Raw genomic sequence first — 19,988 nt, forward strand, 5'->3', positions numbered from 1 at the left:
GATCTAATAGGTCGTGTGGAAGTAATTGGCAGTAGGCGGTCTCTCAAGTACCCAGATCCACTACCATGGAGGGCTGTTACCTTCCCATCAAAGGTGGTTCCTATTTTTCTACTTGCATTTTTCTTACATGCTTTCGAACTGCTAGGTTGGCGGAAGCTGGGAGCAGTCACGGGAGCTCACCAGCTCCCGAGCTGCGCTAGGGATTCGAACTGCCGACCTTTCTGATCGACAAACTTCCTTGGAAATCAGCAATTTCATGGCACTTGTGAGATGTCCTACCTAGCAGGAATCGCTTAATCTTCTAAAGTATCGGGGTACAGGACCCGATGGAAATGCATGGATTCTCCCCACCCCCCACCCCAATTCTTCTGCTGTTGAGTTTGCCATTCTTCCACTGGACTTTTTTCCCCTCCAAGATAAGCAGTGAAAATTATGGAGGGAGACCGAATGTGGGAACTCACAAGACCATTCCTTCGTTAGACTGGAAGGACTTTGAGACAGTATGCTTTTCTAGAACACAGAACGATAAAAGAGTTGGAGGTCATCTAGTCCAACCCCCTGCTCGAGCAGGAGACCCTTTACCCATGATGGCGAACCTATGGCACGCATGCCCAAAGTGGCACATGGAGCCATGTCGCCTGGCATGCACGGCGTTGCCGGTTCCTCTTCCAGGTTTCTGCTGTGCATCTGGTGCAACAATCAACTTTCCTTTCTTTTCCCTTCCCTTCTTCACCCATTTGCTTCTTTCCCTTCTTCATCCATTTGCTTCTTTCCCTTCTTCATCCATTTGCTTCTTTCCCTTCTTCATCCATTTGCTTCCTTTTTTCCCCTTTCCCTTTCCTTCTTTTCTTTTCCCTTCTCTTCCCTTCTTCATCCATTTGCTTCCTTTCTTTTCCTTACCTTTCCCTTCCCTTCTTTTCTTTTCCCTTCCCTTCTTTATCCATTTGCTTCCTTTTCTTTTCCTTTTCCTTCTTTTCTTTTTCCTTCCCTTCTTCATCCATTTGCTTCCTTTCCCATCTTTCCTCTCCTTTCCCTTCCCTTCTTCATCCATTTGCTTCCTTTTTCCCCTTCCCTCTCCTTTCCCTTCCCTTCTTCATCCCTTTGCTTCCTTCCTTTTCCTTTGAGTTGAAGTTCCCAGATGGTGAAGAGGCCCCTCTTTCCCACCCCTGCTTTAGACCGATTATCAGGGACACCAGTTGGGTCCATGAAAGCCAGGTTTTCTGCGTGATGCTTCCGTCCATCGGCAGGCGAAGGGGGGGGAATGCAAATCCGAACAGCTGCAAGGGGAAATCTCTGCCAAGGCCCCGTTCTCGGCTAAACGGGGCGCCTTCTCCCTGGTGCAATTAACAAACCCCACTCTGGCAGCTTTTCAGCCGGGGAGATCATCAAGGTAGATTACTTTCCAGCAGATGAACTAAAGACTTGCAGGTGTTCCATCCATCGCGCACCCCCCCCTCCCCCGCGCCCTTCCTTTCCAAAACCTCCCTGCTTTTTAACGAGCCCAATTTTGGCAAAGGAAGCATCCCGGGCATGCATTATGCATGAGAGCCGTTTGCCCGCCACGCTCCCGGCGTCATCCTTGGCCTTTTCCAGGTTGGACGACACCAATTAAGCACTGGGATTCTTATTATTCTTTTTTTTTTTAATTATTCAATAATCTGAACTCTCACGTCCTTTAACATACCGGTATCGATGTCGTAAACAAGTTCTAATGGGCCCTAGAGGATTGTGCGTGTGCGTTTGTGTGTGTGTGTGTTTTTCCTCATCGGTTTCCTGCCCATCAGCGGCAGGGATTGGACTCTGCAGGGTGAAGGGAAGAATTAAACAGAGAGAAAGAGAAAGAGAGAAAGAAAGAGAAGGAAGGAAAGAGAGACAGGAAGAAAGGAAAGGAAGGAAGAAGGAAAAAAGAGGAAGAAAAGAAAGATAAGAGAGAGCAAGCAAGAAAGAGAGAGAGATAAAGAGAAGGGAGGAAAGGAGGGAAAGAAAGGAAAGAGAAACAAAGAAAGAAAGAGAAAGTAAAAAAGGAAGGAAAGGAGGAAGAAAAGAGAAAGAAAGAAAGAAAAAAGAGAAAGAAAGAGAAGGAAGGAAGAAAAAAGGAAAGGAGAAAGGAAAAAGAAAGAAGAGAAAGAAGGAAGGAAGGAAGGAAAGGAGGAAGAAAAGAAAGACAACACACACACACACACACAGAGGCAGGTTGTTTCGGTGGTTTGAAATTCGGTGGTTCGAAATCCTTTCGGGATTTTGAAATTCACTGAACTGAAAACGCAAAGAGAAGTTTCCTCCTCCTCCTCTTCTCCATTCCCCACTCCCTAGCACTGATGATGTTACCTAGCTGGGTAAGAAAAGGTCTTCAAGAAAACAATCAAGCAGAGAACACCAAGGGCCCCACAGTCGTCCCCCTCCTCCTCTTCCTCCTCCTCCTTCTCTTCCTCCACTTCCTCTTCCTCCACAACCCCGTCTCTTGTAGCATTGATGGTGTTACCAAGTTGGGTCATGAAATGTCTGCAAGAAAATAACCAAGTACGGAATACCGAGGACCTCACAGTTCTCCTCCTCCTCCTCCTCCTCCTCCTCCTCCTCCTCCTCCTCCTCCTCCTCCTCCTCCTCCTCCTCCTCCTCCTCCTCCTCCTCCTCCTCCTCCTCCTCCTCCTCCTCCTCCTCCTCCTCCTCCTCCTCTTTGGGGATTGCCCACTTGAAATACAGCAATTACCATCATACATCATTCCTGAACGATAGCCCCCTTATCTTCAGCTCTGAAACTCCACAGCTCACCTCTTTTCCTTTTATTATCTATCTTATTTATCTTAGGGTATTAATATCCCCCATCCCTGTTCTCTTTGGCTGCTTTCTAATGATCAAACTTTTTTTTAAAAAGAAACTAAACGGATATTTCAGAGAAAAATGGGTAATAAAATGAGAGCCCAAACCACACATTCCCCCCCCCTCCCCACTTAAGTTCCACTTTGTACATTATTGGAAGCAAATCCTTTAAAAAAAAAGATTTATTCAGAAAGAAATACACAACTATCTGAGTTGCTTAATAGTACTTTCTTTGAAGGGAATAATAATTGTCATATGTTTTTTTTTTAAAAAGACACCTAATAATTTGCCACAATAAGACCACTTCAATTGAAGAGGAGTAAGGAAAACTGAACAAAGCTTTGAAATAATTTAGAATAGAATAGAATAACAGAGTTGGAAGGGACCTTGGAGGTCTTCTAGTCCAACCCCCTGCCTAGGCAGGAAACTGTACACCACTTGGTTATCCAATATCTTTCTAAAAACTTCCAGTGTTGGGGCATTCACAACTTCTGGAGGCAACTTCTGTTCCTCTGATTCATTGTTCTAACTGTCAGGGAATTTCTCCTCAGTTCTACATTGCTTCTCTCCTTGATTAGTTTCCACCCATTGCTTCTTGTTCTATCCTCAGGTGCCTTGGAGAATAGTTTGACTCCCTCTTCTTTGGGACAACCCCTGAGATATTGGAGGACTGCTATCATGTCTCCCCTGGTCCTTCTTTTTATTAAAACTAGACATCCCCAGTTCCTGCAACTGTTCTTCGTATGTTTTAGCCTCCAGTCCCCTTATCACCTTTGTTGCTCTTCTCTTTAATATGAGGTTGGACAACCATTTGTCTGGAATAGTGTAGCGTTTCCAGCTTTCTTTCAGAAGTTGTAGGTGCTCCAACACTGGTTGCTTTTAAGATTGGACACCCATTGTCAGAAATGGTTTTTGGCTACCATAATCTAAGAAATGAAGTTATTCAGAGCCTCTTTTCAATTCTTCCTCGTCCCCCCCTGGATAGACAGACCCTGGAGTAATTTTTCAGCATCCCTTGGCGCATCCCGTCTGGTCTCTGGGCCTGCCTGTTGTGACGAATGTCACCAAGTTTCTTCCCTGCGTTCATTCATCAGCTTTGCAAAAGGTTGCCCGGTGAATGCGCCCTAAATGAGGGACGTGGTGGCTCAAAGGGACAGGGTGGCTCAGTGGCTAAGATGCTGAGCTTGTCGATCAGAAAGGTCAGCAGTTTGGCGGTTCGAATCCCTAGCACCGCCTAACGGAGTGAGCTCCCGTGACTTGTCCCAGCTTCTGCCAACCGAGCAGTTTGAAAGCACATTAAAAAATGCAAGTAGAAAAATAGGCACCACCTTTGGTGGGAAGGAAACAGCGTTCTGTGCTCCTTCGGCATTTAGTCCTGCCAGCCACATGACCACGGAGACGTCTTCGGACAGCGCTGGCTCTTCGGCTTTGAAACGGAGATGAGCAGCGCCCCCTAGACTCAGGAACGTCTAGCACATATGTGCTAGGGGAAACCTTTACCTTTTTATACACTATATATCCATTGTGTGTTCGTGTATCGTCAACTTTCCAACGGTTAAGTAATACCCCATTCAGTACAAGGTGAAATGTTTTTACCTCAAATTCCCCACTAATGGCCAATCAGACGCTATTTTATAAGGGCCTGAATGGATTCCCTGGCTCCGTATTTCAAAAATTAAACATTTTTCACACATTACCATTTAATGGGCTTTTCTTTCCTCTTTTTTTTTCCCCCCGCCACACTTCCAGTTGATTTTATGTAACCCTGGATGCTCGCAATTCCTGGATACGCTGAAGTGCCTTGTTTACAGCCCCAGATCCTGCAGGCGATGCTTTTATATTTATTGTACCTGTGTAGGCAGAATTAAATTGCAGATCTGATAGCACCTTCCTCTCTTTCGCTTGAAAGCAGTGAGCTGGGCAGGTGCGCTGGCTCTTGATAATCAAACCATTTCATTTCTGTCTCTCTTTTTTTTTTTTTAAATTGCCCTATAAAACCACAGACAGGAACTAGCCAAGGAACCGTAGAGAGGATTTTAACAGAATAACGGAGTTGGAAGGGAGCTTGGAGGCCTTCTAGACTAACCCCCACCCACCCCTGCTCAAGCAGAAAACTCGATACATTGAGTAGTCCGTAGTCCTCGATTTACCATCACAATTGCGAGCCCGAAATTTCTGCGGTTAAGTTGGACCTTTGTTAAGTTTCGGCCCATTGTGCGAGTTTCCTTGCCACGTTTGTTAAGTGAATCGCCGCGGTCGATAAGTTACTTACCTCCCTTGTTAAGTGATTTTTTAGTGATTTTATTAGTATTTATAGGCTGCCCTTTTCCCTGAGGGGACTCAGGGCGGCTTACATAAAATAAGGAAGGGAGGGTACAAGACAATAAACGCAAAACAATACATAAAAGTAAAATAATAAGCAACATTCATTCATCATTCGGGTGGGGACAATTATCTTTGTCCCCAGGCCTGACGGGCTAGCCAGGTCTTAAGGGCTGTGCGGAAGGTCTGGAGGGTGGTGAGGGTACGAATCTCCACGGGGAGATCGTTCCAAAGGGTCGGAGCTACTACTGAAAAGGCTCTCCTCCGTGTGGTTGCCAGTCGGCACTGACTGGCAGATGGAACTCGGAGGAGGCCTAATCTATGCGATCTAATTGGTCGCAAGGAGGTAATTGGCAGGAGGCGGTCTCTCAAGTACGCAGATCCACTACCATGGAGGGCTTTATGAGTGACAAGTAGCACCTTGAAGCGCACCCGGAGATCAACAGGTAGCCAGCGCAGCTCGCGGAGGATAGGTGTTATGTGGGCGAACCGAGGTGCACCCACAATCGCTCGTGCGGCCGCGTTCTGGACTAGCTGAAGTCGCCGGATGCTCTTCAAGTGAATCTTGCTTCCCCGTGGATTTCGATGGTCAGAAGAATCACAGGACAGCAACGGTCGTAAATAGGAAACAGTGGCCAAATGTTCTGAATTTTGATCAGGGGAGGCGGCAAAGGTTTATGAAAGTTATGAGAAACGGTCCTCTAAGTCCCATTTTTTTTTTGAATGCCATGGAAACTTTGAACGGTCACCAAACCAACGGTTGTAAGTCAAGGACTGCCTACACCGTTTCAGACAGGTAGCGGCCCAGTCTCTTCTCCAAAGCCTCCAGTGATGGAGCCCCCATAACTTCTGGAGGCAAACTGTTCCACCGGTTAATTGCCCTCACTGTTAGGAAGTTTCTCCTGAATTCCAAGTTGCTTCTGTCCTTGATTAGTTTCCATCCATTGTTTCTTGTCCTGCCTTCTGGTGCTTTGGAGAATAAATCCCCCCCCACTTCTTTGGGGCAGCCCTTCAATACTGGAATACTGCTCTCATGCCCCCCCCCTAGTCCTTCTTTTCTCTAGATTGGCCATACCCAAATCCTGCAACGTTTCTTCGTATGTTTTAGTCTCCAGGCCTTTAATTGTCTTTGTTGCTCTTCTCTCCATTCCTTATACAATAATACAATGGCAGGGTTGGAAGGGACCTTGGAGGTCTTCTAGTCCAACCCCCTGCCTAGGCAGGAAACCTTATACCGTTCCAGACAAATGGCTATCCAACATCTTCTTAAAGACTTCCAGTGTTGGGGCATTCACAACTTCTGGAGGCAACTTCTGTTCCACTGATTCATTGTTCTAACTGTCAGGAAATTTCTCCTCAGTTCTAAGTTGCTTCTCTCCTTGATTAGTTTCCACCCATTGCTTCTTGTCCTGCCTTCAGGTGCTTTGGAGAATAGCTTGACTCCCACTTCTTTGTGGGAGATATTGGAAGACTGCTATCATGTCTTCCCTAGTCCTTCTTTTCACAAAACTAGCCATACCCAATTCCTGCAAGGGTTCTTTGTATGTTTTAGTCTCCAATCCCCTAATCATCTTTGTTGCTCTTCTCTGCTCTCATTCCAGAATTTCAACATCTTTTTTTACATTGTGGCGACCAAAACTGAATGCAAATATTCCAAGTGTGGCCTTCCCAAGGCCTTATAAAGTGGGATTAACCCTTCACGTGATCTTGATTCTATCCCTCTGTTGATGCAGCCTAGAACTGTGTTGGCTTTTTTGGCAGCTGCTGCACATGGCTGGCTCATATTTAAATGGTTCTCCACTAGGACTCCAAGATCCCTCTCAGAGTTACTACTATTGAGCAAGGTACCACCTATACTGTACCTGTGATGGAGCACCCACAACTTCTGGATGCAACTTCTGTTCCACTGGTTACTTGTTCTGACTGTCAGGAAATTTCTCCTTAGTTCTAAGTTGCTTCTCCCCTTGATTAGTTTCCACCCATTGCTTCTTGTTCTACCCTCAGGTGCTTTGGAGAATAGCTTGACTCCCTCTTCTTTGGGGCAGCCCCTCAACTACTGGAATACTGCTGGAAAACTATTGGAAAACTGTTGGAAAACTATTGGAAAAAATAAAAGATTGGCTGGAGGAGATTACCACACATCAAATTGAACTAAAACCTGAATTATTTCTGTGAGGAATTATAAAAGGAAATTATGAAAAAAATATTAGATACTTAAGTCTACACATAATCACGGCAGCGAGAATTATATTCACACAAAACTGGAAAAATAATTACACACCAACAGAAGTAAATGTAATAAAAAAATTTTTGGGGAATGGATAGGCTCACGAAAGAATTAAAAGAGAAAGAGGAATCTCAATATTACTCCGTACGGGATTTATGGTATAATTGGCTAGAGGAAAGGTGGGGAAAAGCAGGAAAGCAAAAAAGAAAGGAAGAAAGATTAACAAATTAATAAACAACTGCAAAACTGCAAAATGGTTAAAAGACAGAAATACGAGATAGACTGTAGCAAATAAATAGGAAATGGATACAAAATGACTCATATGTAATAAAGGTTGTTATACATAGAATATATAGAATGTTATATATAGAATGAAGACAAAAGATGTATGAAGTAATATAAATGCACATATATATGAAGTTACAGTTCTAAAAGACTTATTTGTACATATAAAAGAATCACAACAGATATGTAAAAGAAACCTAATGTGTTGCAAAGATGTGAAGTTTGCATAAACAAAATAAAGTTTTTAAAAATTTAAAAAAAAACAATATGTCAGCAAATGTTGGAAATACAATGAAAAAACTGGCATGTTTTATCATCTGTGATGGACTTCTTGTGAGCTGAGGTGGTGCAGTGGTTAAATGCAGCACTGCAGGCTATTTCAGCTGACTGCAGTTCAGCAGTTTGGCTGTTCAAATCTCACCGGCTCAGGGTTGACTCAGCCTTCCATCCTTCCGAGGTGGGTGAAATGAGGACCCAGATTGTTGTTGGGGGCGATATGCTGACTCTGTAAATCGCTTAGAGAGGGCTGAAAGCCCTATGAAGCGGTATATAAGCCTAACTATTGCTATTGCTATTGCTTCTGTTAAAGCAAAGGAAAAAAAATTGGCCAAAAATACACTGAAATAGGGAAACATGTAGATTTTAAACCTGAACTGTTTTTATTAGGAATGCTATCAGGGAAAAAATTGATAAGAAAAGTATGTATTTAATATTACATGTCTTAACAGTCGCAAAGGTTATCTTTGCACAATACTGGAAAAAATGAAGAAACCCCGCAAGAGGAAGAGATAATTCAGAAAATACTAGATTGTCCAGAAATGGATAGACTTGCATTGAACACCAGACAGAAAGAAGAGACAGAATATTATCAAACAGGGCACTTATTTTACCAGTGGTGGGGGAAAAAGGGGTGGGAAAAAATCTGTATTGCTAACCAAATTAAACACCTGTTCTGATCAAGGCTTTCCCAGCAGCACGAAGCCGAGTCCTCGTCCCGAGAAACCCTTTTTATTCAATTTATAGTGAATTCCTCTCCAGCAAAGTCTTTCCCCTCCCACAGTCTTTCAAGATAGTTGAAAGCTACCACCCATCCAGTTCCGGTCAGGTGCAGAGGTGCAGAGACAAAGGATGACCTTGGCTTTCTAGAAAGAATGTTGTTATGGCTACATTGCATCTAACTCCGTACAATCCCCTCTCCCATTTTCCCACCATAGAAAAGGCATAGCAGAATAATAGAAAGCGTGGCAGGCCAAAGATCCAAAAGAAAAGAAGATGGCAGGCCTGACACATATTGGAACATATTTGCTATTTTGGAATTGTGGAAGCTGAATGTGGTTTTCTTTTCCTCTTTCTCCACAGATGTCTAGTCAGAGAAGTCATTGTCAGCTGGTGCCGCCTTCAGACCTGGATGGATCCTACCTTGGTGTTGCTAGACGACAAGCTTTGCGTAAGGACCACAACTCAACTCGTAGGAGCCCTAATCTTCAGCCTTCACCTCGACCTGGTAGCAATAGGGGTGTCCTTGAGGCCAGGACCCCCGGATGTCAGATGGAGGCCAGGAACGGTGGCCTTTTGCAAAACGGATTGCCCCACAAATGCAACCCCATGTCCTCTCCAGCCACACAGCCGTTGGGTTCCCATCTTCAGAGGATTCCCGACGGGGAGAAGCGGAGGAGCGGCTGTCCTCTTCCGGGGTGTCCCATCCATCAGAAATTAGGAAACCCGGCTCACGAGCCTTTCCAAGACACTTGCCGTGTCCGAGACCGATACCCAGGGGCCCCGTGCGAATCCTCCTCGGAATATTTTGGGTCACCGCACCTCCGGAGGCCGAAGGCCGGCTACACCTCGAGACCAAAAGAAGCCGATCCCCGCGGCCAGGACTTCTCCGAGGAGAAACGGAAAGAGCTCCTGCTCCAGAAGATTGAGCTGGAAATCGAGAAGGAGCGCCTGCAGAATTTGTTAGCGGAGCAAGAGGCCAAACTTCTTCAGCAGCAGGAGCAGCTGCAGCAATCCAGGCGGGAGTATCACTGGTAAGCGTGGGAAAGGGGGGTGAGAAACTGGTTTTTGCTAGACCAGGGATCTGGAATCTTGGTAACTTAAAGACCCTGGGACTTCAACTCCCAGAATTCCCCAGCCAGCACATCCGTCCATCCAAGAGCTGAGGTGGCGCAGTGGTTAGGGCGCAGTACTGCAGGCCACTTCAGCTGACTGTTATCTGCAGTTCAGCGGCTCTAATCTCACCGGCTCAAGGTTGACTCAGCCTTCCATCCTTCCGAGGTGGGTGAAATGAGGACCCAGACTGTGGGGGCGATATGCTGACTCTGTAAACCGCTTAGAGAGGGCTGAAAGCCCTATGAAGCGGTATATAAGTCTAACTACTATTGCTATTGCTATTGCTATTGCTATTGCTATTGCTATCTATCTATCTATCTATCTATCTATCTATCTATCATCTATCTATCTAATCATATCTATCTATCTATCTATCTATCTATCTATCTATCTATCTATCATCTATCATCTATCATGTATCATCTATCTATCTATCATCTATCATCTATCTATCTATCATCTATCTATTTATCTATCTATCATCTATCTATCTATCTATCTATCTATCATCTATCTATCTATCTATCTATCTATCTATCTATCTATCTATCTATCTATCTATCTATCTATCTATCTACCTACCTACCTACCTACCTACCTACCTACCTACCTACCTACCTACCTATCTATCTATCTATCTATCTATCTATCTTAGATAAGAGCCAAGGTGGCGCAGTGGTTAGGGTGCAGTACTGCAGGCCACTTCAGCCGACTGCTATCTGTAGTTCAGCGGTTCAAATCTCACCGGCTCAAGGTTGACTCAGCCTTCCATCCTTCCGAGGTGGGTGAAATGAGGACCCAGACTGTGGGGTCGATATGCTGACTCTGTAAACCGCTTAGAGAGGGCTGAAAGCCCCATGAAGCGGTATATAAGTCTAACTGCTATTGCTATTGCTAAGTTAAAGATCCTGCCCCAACACCCACCAGTCCATCACGTGGTCCAATCTTCCACTGCCACAAAGACAGATCAGGTGCAAAGAGAAAGGATGACCTTGGCTTTCTAGAAGGAATGTTGTTATGGCTGCATATCACCCAACTACATATAATTCCCCCCGCCCTCTTGTTTTCCCACCGTGGAAAAACGAATAGTAGAAAGTGTGGCAGTCCCGAAGTCCAAAAGAAAAGATGGTCCAGTCTCTTCTTAAAACCCTCCAGTGATGAAAAGCACCCACAACCTCTGGTGGCAAGCAGTTCCACTGGTTAATTGTCCTCGCCGTTAGAAAATGTCTCCTTAGTTCCAAATGACTTCTCTCCTTGATTAGTTTCCCTTCATTGTTTCTTCTCCTTCCCTCTGGTGCTTATCCTGAAGGTCTGCCTCCTTTGAAAGGTGGCCTTTGGTGGAGTTTCCACTCGGAGGAGTCCTTCTGTACTTTCAGAAGATCCTCAGTATCTTTTACCGTATAAAACAGGAGTAATGAAAGGGGGGATAAAAGCGCACGGAGTTCCTTCAAGATTGGAGCCTGCAGAGGGTGAGGAGTTGGCTCTTTTTCTCTTGCAGGTTTAAAAGCCACGCTGGCCATTCGGAAGACGGGCTGATGGGGGAAGCCCTCGTGGGACCAGGCTCCTCGGCTCCGGCTGTGAACGGGATTTGTGACGGGATCAGGTAAGGTCACCTGTTGCTGCCTCGGGTGTGCCAGGATATTCTGTGATGTGCAAGGAGCTTTACTTGGTATGATCCACCACACTTTTCTTCATAACTTCTTCTCTCCTCTCCTCTTCTTTCATCTCTTCTCTTCTCTTTCTTCCTTCACTTCCCTTCTCCTTTCCTTTCCCTTCCCTGGCTTTACCTACCATTCCCCTCTTCTCTTCTCTCCTCACTTTCATATTCTATTCTTATTTCTTATTCTATTCTAATTTCTATTTCTGTTCTATTGTATTCTATTCTTATTTCTTATTCTATTCTAATTTCTATTTCTTATTCTATTCTTATTTCTTATTCTATTCTTATTTCTTATTCTATTCTTATTTCTTATTCTATTCTTATTCTATTCTAATTTCTATTTCTATTCTATTGTATTCTATTCTTATTTCTTATTCTATTCTTATTTCTTATTCTATTCTAATTTCTTATTCTATTCTAATTTCTATTTCTATTCTATTGTATTCTATTCTTATTTCTAATTCTATTCTAATTTCTATTTCTATTCTATTGTATTCTATTCTTATTTCTTATTCTATTCTAATTTCTTATTCTATTCTAATTTCTTATTCTATTCTAATTTCTATTTCTATTCTATTGTATTCTATTCTTATTTCTTATTCTATTCTTTCTTATTCTATTCTAATTTCTTATTCTATTCTAATTTCTATTTCTATTCTATTGTATTCTATTCTTATTTCTTATTCTATTCTTATTTCTTATTCTATTCTTATTTCTTATTCTATTCTTATTTCTTATTCTATTCTAATTTCTATTTCTATTCTATTGTATTCTATTCTTATTTCTTATTCTATTCTAATTTCTATTTCTTATTCTATTCTTATTTCTTATTCTATTCTTATTTCTTATTCTATTCTTATTTCTTATTCTATTCTTATTCTATTCTAATTTCTATTTCTATTCTATTGTATTCTATTCTTATTTCTTATTCTATTCTTATTTCTTATTCTATTCTAATTTCTTATTCTATTCTAATTTCTATTTCTATTCTATTGTATTCTATTCTTATTTCTAATTCTATTCTAATTTCTATTTCTATTCTATTGTATTCTATTCTTATTTCTTATTCTATTCTAATTTCTTATTCTATTCTAATTTCTTATTCTATTCTAATTTCTATTTCTATTCTATTGTATTCTATTCTTATTTCTTATTCTATTCTTTCTTATTCTATTCTAATTTCTTATTCTATTCTAATTTCTATTTCTATTCTATTGTATTCTATTCTTATTTCTTATTCTATTCTTATTTCTTATTCTATTCTTATTTCTTATTCTATTCTTATTTCTTATTCTATTCTAATTTCTATTTCTATTCTATTGTATTCTATTCTTATTTCTTATTCTATTCTTATTTCTTATTCTATTCTTATTTCTTATTCTATTCTTCTTATTCTATTCTAATTTCTATTTCTATTCTATTGTATTCTATTCTTATTTCTAATTCTACGCCATTCTTATTTGCTGTTCTATTTTATTCCTATTTCTTATTCTATTCTATTCTTATTATTGTATGCTATTCTATTCTTATGTCTTATTCTATTCTTATTCCATTCTACTTATAAACAGAAATTTTGGGCTCTATTATGGTTATAAGTCGAGGCCCATCTGTAATAGAAGCAAAGATGCTGTGATCTTACGATTAGCAAAGTAGCAAACTCATTAGCCAAAATGACTAGGTGATTTTTTATTTTATTTTTTTGCTTTTGGGGTTGCAGGTTTTTTTTTTTTTAAGTCTATTCTTTGGTAGTTAAGAAACACAATTATGACATTCTAAGATAAATCAGGATGCCTTTTTCATCTCCTTTGCTAATCATAAGAACTCATCTTTTTAGTCTTTCACATTCTTCCCTAAATGAGCTAGCTCATTTTTTTTCATTTCTTTTATTATTATTATTTTTAAAAAAAGGAAAGGGGAGGGGGGGGAGAAAGAAAGAAGCAGGTGAAAAGTATTTACAATATTAAACTTGCTCACCTGAGACATTACAGGTTGAAAGCAAAGAAAGGCCAGCCTCCCCTGTTTGAAAAACATATTTTTTATAATTAAGTTCTCATTTTGAGTTAATTATCTACCATTAGCTAATCTAATTGCCATTTATTCTCTATTATCTATGGGAAGAATAGCAGAAGAGGGACAGTGCCGGCATCTGCTGAAGTAACGTCCCCACCAAGAGTGAGAATTTTACAGATGGTCCTTCACTTACAACCGTTCATTTAGAGACCGAAGTTCCCACGGCACTGAAAAAAAAAGATTGAATAGAACAGAATAGAATAACAGAATTAAAAGGCACCTTGGAGATCTTCTAGTCCAACCCTCTCCTTACGTAGAAAACCCTACACCCAGGATGGCGAACCTATGGCACACGTGCCACAGGTGCCACACGGAGCCATTTGTCAGGGCACACAAGGTCACTTCCGGTTTGTCCATAGGGGCGTTTTTCGTCCTCCTGAGCCTTCAGGGAAGCCTCCGGAAGGTCCCTGAAGACTCCGGAAAAGTAAAAATGGCCCTACTTCCGGTTTGCTCGTAGGTTCGTTTTTTGCCCTCCAGATCCTTCAGGGAAGCATCCGGAAGGCCCCTGAAGGCTCCGGGGGGGGGGGGGGGTTAAACCGGCCCTACGAGCAAACCGGAAGTCCGTTCCTTAACTTCCAGTTTGCCCATAGGGCCGTTTTTTTGCGGTTCAGAGGCTTCAGCCGCCGGCGGGCCTCCGAGGGTGGCAGGGGATGCTGTTTTCGCCCTCCCCAGGCTCCTATAAAGCCTCTGGAGACAGGGGAGGGTGAAAAAAGGATGCAAAAAATGGGGGGGGGGGGTCGCGCCTCGCATGCGCACTGGGGTCACGCATTGCATTATGGGTGGCACGCCCACACATGACCCCCTCCCCTGTACCTTAGAGGTCCCTTCTGATTGATTCTGATTGATTGATTGAGGTTTGGACACCAAGATCCCACAGAGTCCCTTCCAGCCCTAGGATTCGATCTTCGATGCATTTCCAAGGTGGCGCAGTGGTTAAATGCAGCACTGCAGGCTACTGCTAGATCAGCAGTTCAACGGTTCAAATCTCACCGGCTCAGGGTTGACTCAGCCTTCCATCCTTCCGAGGTGGGTAAAATGAGGACCCGGATTGTTGTTGGGGGCGATATGCTGACTCTGTAAACCGCTTAGAGAGGGCTGAAAGCCCTATGAAGCGGTATATAAGTCTACTGCTATTGCTATTGCTATTCAGTCTCTGAGATGAAGTCTTCTTCAAACTCGAGACTTCCAGGGGTTTTGGACTACAACCTCATTCCCCACTCCATGTCTTTCCCCCATGTCAGCTGGGAAGCATGGGATTTACGCCACCAGCTAATCAGAAGGCCCAGACTCAGGGTTAAGAAGCTGCAGGAGGCATCTCAGCGACTTCTCTTGGCCAAGTCTAACTTGGAGGTTTCTCTGTGGCCTCGGGGTCACCTGAGTGGTGCTCCTGGTTCCTGCAGTCTGCCTTTTTTCCCCCTCTTGAAATCCATTCAGGACTCAGGTGACCCTGATGACTACAGAGAAACCTCCAGGCGGCCTCAGGGACCCTCTTAAAAGGATGCAAATGACCAGCTGTCTGAAAGGAACACATAAATCCTTCCCTTCCCCACCATCCAGTCAGAGTTGAAGAAGCTTCTTGGATGAGAAGCGAAATGCCTTCAAAGATAAAACGAGAAAGCCCAGTTGCCTCTTCAGACAAAAGCACCTTTGGGACGAAGTCTTAACATCTTTTTTTTGTGAACGTGTAAAGTCTTGGGTGCAAAACATGCAAAGCATTTTACATGTTGACATTGTACATGTAAAAACATGCAAGTCCTGCGTTATTATTTTACATGTAAAGCCTGTAAAATGTTTCCCCTCTTGGCTGAATGCCCGGGATTGGTTTATCCTCGCCCAATTACTCGCCGCAGCTTGCCCGTAACGTGAAAGGCACTTCAAGGTACCCTCCGACGCTAAGCCAATCTACCAGTTGTACATCTTGAAAAGCTACTTCAAAGCTCCGATGCAGATGGTGGGCTACGTGCCCCGGAATCTCCCACACCACAGACATTAGTTTGCGAGAGCAGTGTGCTCGGCACCTGCGCATGCTTTCGACATCTGGGGTAGTTGAACTTCTCTCCCCCTCTCTCTTTCTCTCTCTTTCTCTTTCTCTCCCCCTCCCTCCCTCCTCTTTCCCTCTCTATCTCTCCCTCCTCTTTCTCTCTTTGTCTTTCTATCTCTATCTCTCTTTGTCTCTCTCTCCTCTTTCTTTTTCTGTCTGTCTCTCTTCTCTTCCTCTCTCTCTCTCTCTCTCTCTCTCTCTCTCTCTCTCTCTCTCCTTTCTTTTTCTCTTTCTGTCTCTGTCTGTCTGTCACTCTCTGTCTCTCCTTTTTCTTTCTCTGTCTCTATCTCCTTTTTCTTTTTCTCGGTCTGTCTCTCTCTCCCACTCTCTCTGTCCCTCCTCTTCCTCTTTCTGTCTCTGTCTGTCTCTTTCTTTTTCTCTGTCTGTCTCTCTCTCCCCCTCTCCTCTTCCTATTTCTATCTCTGTCTCTCTCTTTGTCTCTGTCTCTCTCCTCTTTCTTTTTCTCTGTCTGTCTGTCTCTCCCCTTCTCTCTCTTCCTCTTTCTGTCTCTGTCTCTCTTTGCCTCTGTCTCTCTCCTTTATCTTTTTCTCCCTGTGTCTCTCTGTCTGTCTCCACTGCCTCTCTCTGTCTCTCCTCTTCCTCTTTCTGTCTCTCTGTCTGTCTCTCTCTTCCTCTCTGTCTCTCTATCTCTCTATCTCTGTCTCTTTCTCTCTCGCTGTCTCTCTTTACTGCTCTCTCGCCTCTTTCTTTCTGTCTGTCTGTCTCTCCTCTTCTTCTCTCTCTCTCCTCTTTCTTTTTGTCTGTCTGTCTGTCTCCCCTCTCTCTGTCTGTCTGTCTGTCTGTCTGTCTCTCTCTCTCTCTCACACACACACACATACACACACACACACACACTCCCGACATCTGGAGTAGTTGAACTTCTCTCTCCCCCCCCCTCCACCCCTCTTCTGTCCTTCTATTTCAGCTGCATTGTTGCATATGCATATCTTGGGCCAGGAAACGTGGGAGTGGGGAGGGGGCTGTTTTGAAGAAGAGCCAAAGAACAGATGATCACCCAGGCAGATGCCAGGCGAGATCATGCAGCAGCTCCTCATTTCTCCTCCGAAGGTCTTGGCTGAGTCGGTAGCCTGGGAAAACTCTGCTTCTCCTAGGAGCTGCCCCTGGGGAGCCTGGCTGTGCCCTGGATCTCCAGGGGTTGAGTATCTTGGGAGCCTGCCCTACACAAGCCCTACTGAGCGGAACAAGCGGAGACCCTTCAGAGGAGTCCTTGGTGCTCTGTGAGCTTGGCTGTTTTCTACTAGAGGTTTCAATGCCAAAGGAAGTCAAGCAGACCCCACTCTCCATTAGCACTGATGAAGTTACCTAGTTGGGTAATGAAACGCCTGCAAGAAAACGATCAAGCTCAGACAGCACCAAAGACCCCACTGTCCTCTTCCTCCTCCTCCTCCTCCTCCTCCTCCTCCTCCTCCTCCTCCTCCTCCTCTGGGGGCATAATTCACTTAATAGCAGCAATAGCAGTAGACTTATATACCGCTTCATAGGGCTTTCAGCCCTCTCTAAGCGGTTTACAGAGAGTCAGCATATTGCCCCCAACAATCTGGGTCCTCATTTTACCCACCTCGGAAGGATGGAAGGCTGAGTCAACCCTGAGCCGGTGAGATTTGAACCGCTGAACTGCTGATCTAGCAGTAGCCTGCAGTGCTGCATTTAACCACTGCGCCACCTTAACAAACCACTGCGCCACCTTAACAAACACTTCCCTTAGCCATAGAAATTTTGGGCTCCATTGCGGTCGTATGCCGAGGACTACCTGTGTACTGGATCTCCTGCCTGAGCAGTGGGTTAGACTAGAAGACCTTCAAGGGCCCTTCCAGCACTGCTATTCTGTCATTTTATATAGGGTCTCCTGCTTGAGCAATGGGTTGGACTAGAAGACCTCCAAGGTCCCTTCCCACTCTGCTATTCTGTTGCTTACGAATGCTTGGCCTTCCCCCAACCTCCTTTCCTTTAAGCATTTTGGACCACAACACCCATCTCTAACACCCCCCTCCCCACAAAAAAAGTCAGGGGGGACCAGGACGCTACCTAGATAAGAGCCGAGGTGGCGCAGTGGTTAAATGCAGCACTGCAGGCTACTTCAGCTGACTGCAGTTCTGCAGTTCGGCTGTTCAAATCTCACCGGCTCAAGGTTGACTCAGCCTTCCATCCTTCCGAGGTGGGTAAAATGAGGACCCGGATTGTTGTTGGGGGCGATATGCTGACTCTGTAAACCGCTTAGAGGGGGCCGAAAGCCCTATGAAGCGGTATATAAGTCTAGCTGCTATTGCTATTGCTATTGCTATAGATCCTTCACCCTCAAGCAGCAAATCTACAATTCGCCTCTCTTTGTTGGTTACTGTGGGCCCTTGGGAACATTTGCGCCGTCGTTATTTCTCTGGCAGCTCTTCTGAGTTGGGGCGTCTTGAGGAGATGCCAGCTTGCTGAAGTGCCCGTCCCCCCCCCTTCCCCTCGCTGATATTTTTAGTTAGTGGGAAATGTCAAACTGAACATTTCACCGCAATTTTCCTTGCCTTACGGAATGCGGATTGTTAGGGTGAGGGAAATGTTGGCTTCTGCAGAATATTTTCTTTACGGCGCCGCTTCTTCTGATCGTCAGGCGAGAGAAAAAGGGCACAGGCTGTTGACAAGGAATTTCTATTTTTATTTTTTTACCCTTGTTAGAATCACCCCACCACCACCCCACCACCCCGCAATTATTGGCAGTCCCTTTGCTCGTTACGCTACTGAATTCACCCAGTTGCCCGTGTCAGCCGCCCGGTGGCTTTCCTTCTCTCCTCGTTCCGTATCGCAAAAGAGACGTTAAAGAATATTAAATTGGATTGTCGTTTTTTTCCAGAGCTACAGCTGCGCTTTCCTGTAGATTTCCCCTTTCTGGTTCTGCCTTGAAAGTGCCGCTGTTTCACTCTTAACAGAAGAACAGAGTTGGAAGGTACCTTGGAGGTCTTCTAGTCCACCCCCTTGCTCAGGAAGGAATTGGAATTGGAATTGGAAAGTTTATTTATAGGCCACCCTTTTCCCTGGGGGGACTCAGGGCGGCTTACAATTCATGGGGAGGGGAATACAAACAGTGAGACATAAAACAATACATAATTAAAAAAAGAACACAACATTCATCATTTGGGAGGGGACGGATTACAATCTAACCCCAGGCCTGACGGGATAGCTAGATCTTAAGGGCTGTGCGGAAGGACTGGAGGGTGGTGAGGGTCCGAATCTCCACGGGGAGATCGTTCCAAAGGGTCGGAGCTACTACCGAGAAGGCTCTCCTCCGCGTAGTCGCCAGTCGACACTGACTGGCAGATGGGATTCGGAGGAGGCCTAATCTGTGTGATCTAATTGGTCGCGAGGAGGTGATTGGCAGGAGGCAGTCTCTCAAGTACCCAGATCCACTACCATGAAGGGCTTTATGGGTGGTAAGTAACACCTTGAAGCGCACCCGGAGATCAACAGGTAGCCAGCGCAGCTCGCGGAGGATAGGTGTTATGTGGGTGAACCGAGGTGCACCCACAATCGCTCGCGCGGCCGCATTCTGGACTAGCTGAAGTCGCCGGATGCTCTTCAAGGGCAGCCCCATGTAGAGCACGTTGCAGTATTCCAGCCTTGAGGTCACAAGGGCCCGAGTGACTGTTGTGAGAGCCTCCCGGTTCAGGTAGGGTCGCAACTGGTGCACCAGGCGAACCTGGGCAAATGCCCCCCTGGTCACAGCCGACAGGTGGTAATCAAAGGTCAGCTGTGGGTCCAGGAGGACTCCCAAGTTGCGAACCCTGTTCTCTGGGAAATCCTTGTACCATTTCAGACAAATGGCTGTCGAATCACTTCTTGAAAACCTCCCGTAATGAAGCACCCACAACATCTGGAGGCAAGCCCTCCTACTGATTAATTAAGAGAATAACAAAAGTTGGAAGGGACCTTGGAGGTCTTCTAGTCCAACCCTTTGCTCAAGCAGGAGAACCTAGACCATTTTGGAGAAATGGCTGTCCAATCTCTTCTTGAAAACCGGAAGTTTTTAAGAAGAGATTGGACAACCATTTGTCTGAAATGGTATATAGGGTTTCCTGCTTGAGCACGGGGTTGGACTAGAAGACCTCCAAGGTCCCTTCCAACTCTGTTATTCTATTTCAGACAAACGGCTTTCCAATGTCTTCTTGAAAACCTCCAGTGTTGGAGCACCTACAGCCTCTTGGAGGCAAGACCTTGCTCTATCAATTAGCAGCATAACAGAGTTGAAAGGGACCCTAGAGGTCTTCTAGTCCAACCCCCTGCTTAAGCAGAAAATCCTATGCAGCTTCAGACAAATGGCTATCCAATCACTGATTAATTGCTGTCAGAGAATTCCTCCTTGGTTCTAGGTTGCTTATCTCCTTGATTAGTTTCCCTCCGTCGCTTCTTGTCCTGCCTTCAGGGGCTTTGGAGAATAGGTTCACCCCTCT

General features: G+C 44.5%; 1 protein-coding gene across 1 annotated transcript in view; it reads left to right on the top strand.

Moving 5' to 3' along the window:
• Positions 1–19,988, top strand: part of KIAA1328 (KIAA1328 ortholog) — a 157,553-nt gene that overhangs the window by 113,930 nt on the left and 23,635 nt on the right. The window contains exons 7-8 of the mRNA XM_087715254.1: positions 9,014–9,684; positions 11,265–11,369. Coding sequence (XP_087571380.1) covers positions 9,014–9,684; positions 11,265–11,369 — 776 coding nt within the window. The remainder of the gene's footprint in view (positions 1–9,013; positions 9,685–11,264; positions 11,370–19,988) is intronic.

This window comes from Thamnophis sirtalis, unplaced genomic scaffold (genome assembly GCF_051295495.1).
Source record: "Thamnophis sirtalis isolate CommonGarterSnake01/CBP01778 unplaced genomic scaffold, rThaSir2_p1.2 scaffold_5, whole genome shotgun sequence".
Lineage (NCBI taxonomy): Eukaryota > Metazoa > Chordata > Lepidosauria > Squamata > Natricidae > Thamnophis > Thamnophis sirtalis.